Source organism: Triplophysa rosa, linkage group LG6 (assembly GCF_024868665.1).
Source record: "Triplophysa rosa linkage group LG6, Trosa_1v2, whole genome shotgun sequence".
Taxonomy (NCBI): Eukaryota; Metazoa; Chordata; class Actinopteri; order Cypriniformes; family Nemacheilidae; genus Triplophysa; species Triplophysa rosa.
The window spans coordinates 170190-179912 of NC_079895.1; the positions used below are offsets into that span (position 1 = coordinate 170190).

The 9723-nt window shown below is 41.8% G+C and overlaps 3 protein-coding genes across 4 annotated transcripts in view; 1 reads left to right on the forward strand and 2 right to left on the reverse strand.

Annotated features, from left to right (window-relative positions):
* Positions 1-358: 358 nt before the first annotated feature.
* Positions 359-5204, reverse strand: cnot11 (CCR4-NOT transcription complex, subunit 11). Of its 2 annotated transcripts, none has more exons than XM_057335444.1 (8): positions 5012-5204; positions 3211-3557; positions 2947-3111; positions 2575-2727; positions 2282-2484; positions 1688-1890; positions 1516-1612; positions 359-796 (listed from the first exon to the last, which is right to left on the reverse strand). In XM_057335444.1, the coding sequence occupies exons 2-8, from the start codon at positions 3527-3529 to the stop codon at positions 599-601; spliced, it is 1338 nt and encodes a 445-aa protein (XP_057191427.1). In that variant the 5' UTR covers positions 3530-3557; positions 5012-5204; the 3' UTR covers positions 359-598. The 2 variants fall into 2 exon arrangements, with proteins under 2 accessions (XP_057191427.1, XP_057191428.1); XM_057335445.1 differs by having other exon boundaries at positions 4990-5204.
* Positions 5205-5462: 258 nt separating this feature from the next.
* rpl31 (ribosomal protein L31) lies at positions 5463-6726 on the forward strand. Its single transcript, XM_057335447.1, has 5 exons — positions 5463-5483; positions 5965-6068; positions 6191-6316; positions 6412-6524; positions 6658-6726. Exons 2-5 carry the CDS (start codon positions 5965-5967, stop codon positions 6687-6689), a joined length of 375 nt encoding a protein of 124 aa, XP_057191430.1. The 5' UTR covers positions 5463-5483; the 3' UTR covers positions 6690-6726.
* A 272-nt stretch (positions 6727-6998) lies between these two features.
* LOC130555329 (TBC1 domain family member 8) overlaps positions 6999-9723 on the reverse strand; it is a 20309-nt gene continuing 17584 nt past the window's right edge. The window contains exons 18-21 of the mRNA XM_057335443.1: positions 9580-9645; positions 8758-8844; positions 8374-8471; positions 6999-8075 (exon numbers count right to left, since the gene is read on the reverse strand). Of these exons, the coding sequence (XP_057191426.1) occupies positions 7704-8075; positions 8374-8471; positions 8758-8844; positions 9580-9645 (623 nt within the window). The 3' untranslated portion in view covers positions 6999-7703. The remainder of the gene's footprint in view (positions 8076-8373; positions 8472-8757; positions 8845-9579; positions 9646-9723) is intronic.

A 9723-nucleotide genomic window follows, 5' to 3' on the forward strand; every position in this document is an offset into this window, starting at 1 on the left:
TGTACTGGGAAACAAAAATACTGAGTAAACATTCTTTTTTCTGTGTATTGATATCTATTATATCTATGAGCTATTATAACAGTATCACTTGACTTTTTGACACACTCGTAAAAATAAAGGTGCTTAAAAGAGGTGCATAACTTTTTTGCTTTGTTTTTCGTTCAGTTAAAGGTTCTTTAAAGAACCATCTCTTATCATTACAATATGAAGGCCCTTTTGTGAAACAGAAAGGTGTAAATTGTTTTGACACTTTTACAACATAACCCTGCTGCTTTATAACAATGAGAAAAGTGCTGTTTGAATAAAGCGGAACTGAACGTCTGAAATCATGAGAAACATCAAGAACGCAATGTTTGAGGTCCATCACTTTATTAACAGAGCATTACAGCAACTTCAAACAAACAAATGTTGAGAATCTTTTCACAAGTACAAAAGAAATCGAGTCTGTGCATCAGCTCATGCCTAACAGAATCTAAGATGAGAATGAACAGATGAAAACATAAAAGAGTGAATCCATGTGTTTTTCAGACAGATCTCAGTGTCACACACTGGAGAATCAAGCTCAGTGTTCTTACAGTCTGTGCTCGAGTTCAGTGAATCACTTGACTGTCTTGCTCTCAGCAGGCGTCTCTCCATTATCAAGAGTCTTGAGCAGACGGAAGAGACCAGCGGCTTCACGAATGCGACTGAATTCAATGCAGAAAGCCTGAACCTCGATGAACAGATCCTGAACATTAATGATCTTATTCCTGATGAGAGACTGAAGAAACACACACACCAGACGCACCAAACGATTCTGAGAGTCAGAGAGAGAGAGAGACAATCAGGGGATATCAAGAGAAAATGAACAATGAGCTAAATGGCCGCGTGTCCAAAACCACACATATATATATATATATATATTATAAACAGTGCTGGGTAAGTTACTCTGAAAAAGTAAATAATTACTAGTTACTAATTACATATTCAATAGTGTAATTAGATTACTGTACAAATTACTCTCTCCAAAAAGTATTTAGTTACTTATTACTAATTACACTCTATATCCTACATCAACCTTGATTAGTTAAGTGATTCAAGGATAGACATGAAACGACTCTTAATTCATTCAAATAAATCATATAAAACTACATAAAGTAGTATTATTAACTGACCAAAGTATTACTAATGTGAGAATTAAACATTAAAGCACGGATTTTAAAGTTAGACTTTGAATTTTGATGTCAATTCCACTTTTGCACACACATATATTACACACAGTATTTAGTTTAATTGCATCAGAAGTAACTGTAATTAAATGACAGAAAAACTAAGAGTAATCCCTTACTTTACTTTTTCAAGGGAAAAGTAATTAAATTACAGTAACTAATTACTTAGTAACTAGTTACACCCAACACTGATTATAAATAACTGATGAACACGTGCTCGACTTCACTGAATGCATGTGACAAAAGAACGGCTCATAAATCAAGTCAATATACTGTGCCTTAGTGTCATTTTCTTCAGCGTGTGTACCTGCATGTATTTGTCTTTAATCTGTTCACATGTGGAGATGCAGTTGGAGATGTACAGATGAATAAATTCAGGAGGAAGATCCACAGCTGTGGTTAATCTACAGCAAACAAACATGAATACAGTACAAACACTTCATATCACTCAATCTGCTGATCAAAGTCTGATGCCGTACCTGTTGACCACCTCCATAGAGTGTAGAGACATGTCCATGTTGACCAGAACAGAGAAATATTCGGTGATCTGACTGGAGGACATGAGCTTCAGCAGCATCTCGATAGCCACCAGAGGATTATTCTCCACCAGGTCCGGCAGTTTGGCTGGTGTCAGTCCAATGTGATAAACCAGCTTTGGGTCCTTCTCCAACTCACCCAGCAGCTGTTGAGAGAAACAACAGCGAGATCTCATTTACTAACCTTTCACATGAAAATCAACAGAAATAAGGCAATTTATATATGACAGTTAGGATGTCTTGCCTTGTGACATCACATTCATCACAGTTCATTTCTCCACAAACTTCTCCGTGTCATTCATTGTTTTGACAGAGAACTTATTATTCTCTGGTCATTTTCATGACTGTGATACAGTATCAACTGTTGATGCTGTAAATACTTTACAACTGAGAGAATGTCTAGTTTTCTTCATTATAATATTCAGCATCAGTAATACTTTGGGGTAGAATATGAGCTGGGCATTGACTGACTTGAGATTGTGGTTAGAAAACATAAGAAACTGAGCTGGTGTTGTGATTGCGGTGTGGTCATGTGACCTGAGTCTGCTGTGCGGCTGATAAAGGGCTCTTGAAGGCTTTGGCCATGACACGCTTGATTTCCACTCCGGTGCCGTTGCGCACACACATGGAGCGGTCCCACTGAACCCGATGGTCTGGTTCACACGGGTTGAGCCAGGCCAGCTCGTCCTCACACAGCAGAAGAGGCGGAGTAGGACGGATGAACTCCGGGCGAAAGTGACCTGAGACACACACACACACACGGTGCTTTCAGACCAGATCAACACAACGAAACAAAGCAGACATGATTTAAATCAAACAACTGCACTTACTCTCAAGAGGAGGGCGTGGCCCAGTCACCAGCGACTCTGTGATTTGATTGGCCACTGAGCTGTCAAAGCCAGAGTTGGAAGAGTCTGGGTCAGGATCGCTAAGCAGGCTGGGAAAACTGGCTTTACTCTGAGTGGGCAGTTCAGACTGACGCTCTGAACGAAAAGAAAGAAAGAATCTGTCTGTCACCCGTGTGACCCATTTTACATATGCACGAGATGCATTCAGTGACTGATGTATCTGCAGCCACAGAGAATCATGGGAAATGTATCACTTTATCACCACTCTTACTCAACACAACGCAAACTATCATGAAGAACACAGATGTGCCTCCTCAAATTCTCTCATGAATGTGATGATTTTGATGAAAATACCGGCAAGAGCCAACTGAAGTCCACTGATGTCGACGGGCTGCGGCGTGGAGCCCACGTCCATGCTGGACACCTGCCTGGGGGTCTTCTTGAAGAGCTCTCTCGGCGGGGCGAGCATCAGCTGTGACAGAAAGAACTTCTCAGGCAGCGTGATGGGTGGAAGAAAACCTGCAAACATTCAGAATGTGATCTTCAGAAACACCTCATGCACACGTGTGTTCTGGTACCTGAGAGGTTGTCTCGTCACGTGTGTTCAGGTGCGTGTACCTGAGAGCGGGTTCTCCAGCTCCTCTCCCGTGGGCGACGGGTTCAGCAGGTGTGCGAACACAGCGGCGAAGGGGTTTGCGGCCAGCGGCTCAGTGCGGTACATCTCCCACAGCAGATAGAGCGCCGTGAGCCGCTGAGGAGCGCTGGGCAGGAGGTCGGGCTGCTGCAGCAACATCACCAGAACCGAACCCACCCGGAAGTGCTCGGCTTTACCGAAACAGTGATGGAAGGCGGTGGAGAGCTGCTCGAAGCTGTTACTGCAGGCGTCTTCAGACATGATGCCCAGCAGGTTAGACAGCTCCTTAGGAGCCAGAGTCATGATTCCTCTGTCAGACTGGACCACTACACTAGAAAACAGAACAAACACTGGAGATCAGAACACTGGACTAGAATAAACACTGGACATCACAACACTGGATTAGAATAAACACTGGTGATCACAACACTGGATTAGAATAAACACTGGAGATCACAACACTGGATTAGAATATACACTGGAGATCACAACACCGGATTAGAATAAACACTGGAGATCACAACACTGGATTAGAATAAACACTGGAGATCACAACACTGGGTTAGAATAAACACTGGATTAGAATATACACTGGATTAGAATATACACTGGAGATCACAACACTGGATTAGAATATACACTGGAGATCACAACACTGGATTAGAATAAACACTGGAGATCACAACACTGGATTAGAATATACACTGGAGATCACTACACTGGATTAGAATATACACTGGAGATCACAACACTGGATTAGAATAAACACTGGAGATCACAACACTGGATTAGAATATACACTGGAGATCACTACACTGGATTAGAATATACACTGGAGATCACAACACTGGATTAGAATAAACACTGGAGATCACTACACTGGATTAGAATAAACACTGGAGATCACTACACTGGATTAGAATATACACTGGAGATCACAACACTGGATTAGAATAAACACTGGAGATCACTACACTGGATTAGAATAAACACTGGAGATCACTACACTGGATTAGAATATACACTGGAGATCACAACACTGGATTAGAATAAACACTGGAGATCACTACACTGGATTAGAATAAACACTGGAGATCACTACACTGGATTAGAATATACACTGGAGATCACAACACTGGATTAGAATAAACACTGGAGATCACTACACTGGATTAGAATAAACACTGGAGATCACTACACTGGATTAGAATATACACTGGAGATCACAACACTGGATTAGAATAAACACTGGAGATCACTACACTGGATTAGAATAAACACTGGAGATCACTACACTGGATTAGAATATACACTGGAGATCACAACACTGGATTAGAATAAACACTGGAGATCACTACACTGGATTAGAATAAACACTGGAGATCACAACACTGGATTAGAATAAACACTGGAGATCACTACACTGGATTAGAATAAACACTGGAGATCACTACACTGGATTAGAATATACACTGGAGATCACAACACTGGATTAGAATATACACTGGATTAGAATAAACACTGTAGATCACAACACTGGATTAGAATAAACACTTGAGATCACTACACTGGATCTGCTATTGAAATGACAATGTAAAACAATTACGCGCTCGAGCTCACAGCACGTCACAGGACACAGTTTACCTCCAAAAGTTTTAAAACGTGTCAGATCCTAGAGCCTACTGCACTTTTAACATGATTAAACCCTTTGAACCGAACATAAGTGCTGTATAGGTAGGAATGATTAGTAAGTTTAGACTCACAGTGTGTATGTGTGACATTTACCTCAGTCGAGTTCATTTATTCAACAAACACAGACGCGTTAACGCGCCATCATTTCACGCACTGACGCGCCGCTTCTCTGCGATATCACACGCGCTTATACTTTGGTAATTTAATTATTTCTGCTGTAATATCTGATTCTTTCGTTCAAAACTGTCGCGTCCAAGAGCTTCCCGTACACACTTCCGCCGCAACACTTCCGGTGCGTCGAAGGGACTTTCGGGATTTGTAGTTCGAAACAAAACCAACCACTATAGGAACTCCTAAACTTCTATACTCACAGATAAATCACTGTATGATAAATAAAAACTAGTTTCCCCACATCAAAATTATATAATTTAACACTGAATTTATTATATTTGCTTTATTTTAAACTAAATACGTAGAGGTCGCCGGACCCGGAAGTGAATCCCTTTACGCTTTGAATGTTACCCACAATTCATCGCACCTTCCTTTCCCTTACTGATCTAACAGAGTGAGTAGCAGACTTGCAGATATCAGTTATGAATCTACAATCATCCGCGCGATTAATCACTTAAAATGATGTTTAATGTCACACATGAGTGTAGTGATATATAATCTATTATTCGGGTGCTTTTTCACGCGTCTGTGATGCTGATGTTAAGTTATTTGAAGCGTTTTACGAGTTGAGAGCCGAATTCAGTGAAACGAGAAAAACGGTCAATTGCACGACTAACCTCGTAAGGCTCCTTGTAAAATACATAACTTAAAATATAGAGTAATATGAGTTATAAACTGTTCACGATGTGTGTTGTGGCGACACTGAGCCGGAGCGTTTCATCGTGAAGCTTTTCTGAATAACGCGCAAATCACGAGCTGCTCGTGTCATATATTAGGAGTAACGCGTTAAAGGGTGTGTTTTGTCATGAGTTTGTGTGTGGTGCCTGTTGTGTGACTGATGCTGAACTCAAACGTGGGTGTGTGTGCGCGCGCAGATGGCTCCTCTGAAGAAGGGTGAGAAGAAGAAGGGTCGTTCGGCCATCAATGAGGTGGTGACACGCGAGTACACCATCAACATCCACAAACGCATCCATGGCATGTGAGTTCATCTCATCCTGAGATCCTAAACTTCTCTTCTGTTCACTGTGTGTTCGTGATGTGCTGATGTTTGTGTGATTTTATGGCTGAGAGTGACATCTGAATGAATGTGTTCTGGTGCAGGTCCTTCAAGAGGAGAGCTCCTCGTGCACTGAAGGAGATCCGTAAGTTTGCCATAAAGGAGATGGGTACACCAGACGTCCGCATCGATACTCGTCTCAACAAGGCCGTGTGGGCTAAAGGAATCAGGTGAGGAGTGTGTTTGCGTCTCATAACATCGTTTAATACCGGTTGGGCTGCTGTGCTCTTTCCTCACTCTTGTAAGTATGTTGTGTGTTTTTCAGGAACGTGCCGTACCGCATGCGTGTGCGTCTCTCCAGGAAACGTAATGAAGATGAAGATTCCCCGAACAAGCTGTACACACTGGTCACATACGTCCCTGTCACCACGTACAAAGGTCAGATTTATCGTTCTATCACCTCGCTTCACTGTACTCACGAGGATCTTCGAAACGGCAGTGTACTTCATTTTCTGTTATAGATTAAAGATTGTGTCTCAGCTACAAATTCAAACTTTCTCTCTCTTTGCAGGTCTTCAGACTGTAAATGTGGATGAAAATTAAGTTTCTCATGGCAATTGAAATAAAAACATAAAAGGAATTTCTTTGTGGATTGATTTATTTGAGAATTGTAGATGTGTAATGAAACATAAGAACCATCACTGCATAGACGTGTTGCGAGTAAACCAGCACGTGAAAGTCTCTTCAGAATCACACTGAACATCTTTTAAAGTTCAACGGTTAACTTCTGAATTTGAGCAGACATGAAATCACAGTATGATGATCAGGACGGCATTCTTTTCAACATAATTGACTTAGTTGGTGTCAGAAAGTAGACGTCTGTAGAGTTTCATTGACTCATTGGTGATTATATTGTGATATGAGCTCAGTTTCTCTCATGATGAGAGATCGAATGTTTTCAGTGTAATCATACATTCAAAACACACTTAGTAACTTATCACGTACATTACCTACAAATAAAAAATGTTGTAATTTGATTTTCAGAAGTGTGTCTGCAGTGATGAATTCATTTCTCTGATATGAGCAGTCATTTATCATCAAGTACACAAAAACTAGACTGAAGTGGGTTTCCAAACACATGATTATAAGTTTTTGCTGACTCTGAATAAACCCAGTCAATAAGACTTCAAATCCACATGAATGCTGATTCATAACAAATGTTAAAAGCTTAAATGCTGTTAAAATAATGCTGATCATTGATGAGTAGAAAAAGATCACAGTATCAAAGATGACAGAATTATGTAATAAAAAAGACAAGGTTGTGATTTGGCTCAGCTGATTTTGTTAATAATAGGTGTGTTGTACGTCATGCAGGCGGATGACATCACATTACATTTCCGCAAGACAGCGGTAAAGTGATGTCATCCACCTGTCGGTTGTTGCGGCGTCGCATGAAATCGAACAAGCCTAATGAGACTTAAAGCTGAAACATGTGACTCGCAGATGATTGATGGGGAGTCCAGCTCACCCAGAATCCTCTGAGGCAGACGGCAGTATTTACGCTCGGCTCATGTGGTGTCAGGATCAAGGCACTTTCCTTCATGACGTGTGACATGATCAGCTGACGGCTGCATGCTGGATCACAATCAGTCCCGCCCGCTCGTGATACTGACGTGTCTTTGCGCTTGCAATTTTAACGCTCAGGTCCACGGGCCGGTCTAAGAAGTTCACCAGCACCTGCTCGGTCAGCAGTGAGGCCAGAATCTGTTCGAAACTCACCGACCAATCGCCCTCTGACTCTCCACCAGTCACAGTAGAGTGGGCGTGTTCCGTCTCCTCCTGACGTGTTGACGGACGGCTGCGGTGTCGCGCCTCACCAATCTGCAGCACGAGACTAGCCACCATCCCGATGGCCTGGAAGAGTTCGGCTTCATCAGGGTCGCCCTGAAACATGCTGTAGAGCGTCTTACAAAACTGGATAAACTCCCGCTGGGAAAACACAACATGACAACAGAGAATTACACACCTGCAGAGAAACTCATTGACTGACTGAAAGAAAATCCCCCCAAAGTGATTCACAGTACGTGTGTGTGTGTGTGTGTGTGTGTGTGTGTGTGTGTGTGTGTGTGTCACAATAATAACCCAATGATCCACCAGCTGAGCTACACAAACACCTGAGTGGCATATCTTTCTGTCACATCTCCTAAATGCTCACATACAAAACAATGACAGCCAATCACAGTGTAGAGGTCAGGTGCATGATGGGAAGTGTACAGTAATTCTGCACCTGATTCATGTGAGGAAGAATCTTCTGGTCTTTCTTCTTTGCACTGCTGAGATCTTGAAGCATCTGCTGTAGTTGTTCTTCATAACTCCTCCTCTCACCTTCATCAACACAACACACGTTCATGTGTCAGTGCCTGTGTGTGTGCGCGGTTTTATAAACCTAAACGCACACCAACTCATGGGGACTCAAGGTCCCCACGGGCACAAAAACGTATAAATTGTACAGAACAATCATTTTTGAAAATCTACAAATGCAAAAAGTTTTCTATGATCTTTAGGTTTAGGGGATAAATGTACAGTTTGTACAGTATACAACTCATTACACCTATGGACTATCCCCACGGAGATAATAAACCAGACGTGTGTGTGTGTGTGCTGTAGATACCGTTGGGCAGGTTGACATATAGAGGTCTGGAGGTGGACAGTATGGGACTCTTCAGTGGCGATGAGTCTTCTCCATGTTCTGTCATAGCTGTGAGAAGAGAACTCTCTCTTAAAGGGGAGGTCTGATGGAATTCTGTAGTAAAAGCTGTTTGAGCATCAGCAACATCTGCCCAGTCGCAACGCTCAAAGTTCACAGAACAGGAAGATTTTTTTTAACAGAAATCACTTTTTAATCTTTTAACAATGAACAACATGACATCAACGTGACAACATGAATATCAAAATGTACATTGACCCCCTGGAACACGGATAGGGTAATGGGCGGGACTTCTCAACACACACTCTAACACGGTGTCTACACCGGATGCGGCACGGCACGATAAGAGACAATAGAACGCATTAGAATCCATTATAATTTTTCATTACGGCGCCACAATCCCATTAGAACAAGCCATCGCTCATTTCCTCACCTTCCAGTTGTTCCAAATGTGTATAAATATCTTTGTTCTGATGAACACAAAGATATTTGGAAGAATGCAACACCCATAAATTACTGTATCATTTTCTTTGAACACAAAAGAAGACATTTTGAAGAATGTAGGACAGCAAACACTTCTGGGGCACTTTTGACTATCATTGTTTTTTCCTACTATGGGAGTCAATGGGGGGCAAAATCTGTCTGGTTATAAGCATTCTTCCAAATATCAGAACAAAGACATTTATACACATTTGGAACAACTCAACAGTGAGTAAATGATGACAGAATTTTCAACTCTGAGATCTTAAAAAGAATGAAACCGTTATTGATAAGTGATGACTGAACCTGGTGGAACGTGCAGTCGATACAGAAGTCTGATCTTCTCATTCAGCTCCTCACAGTACAGAATGTCTACAGAGACAGAGAGAGAGAGAGCGAGAGAGAGAGAGAGAGAGAGAGAGAGAGAGAGAGAGAGAGAGAGAGAGAGAG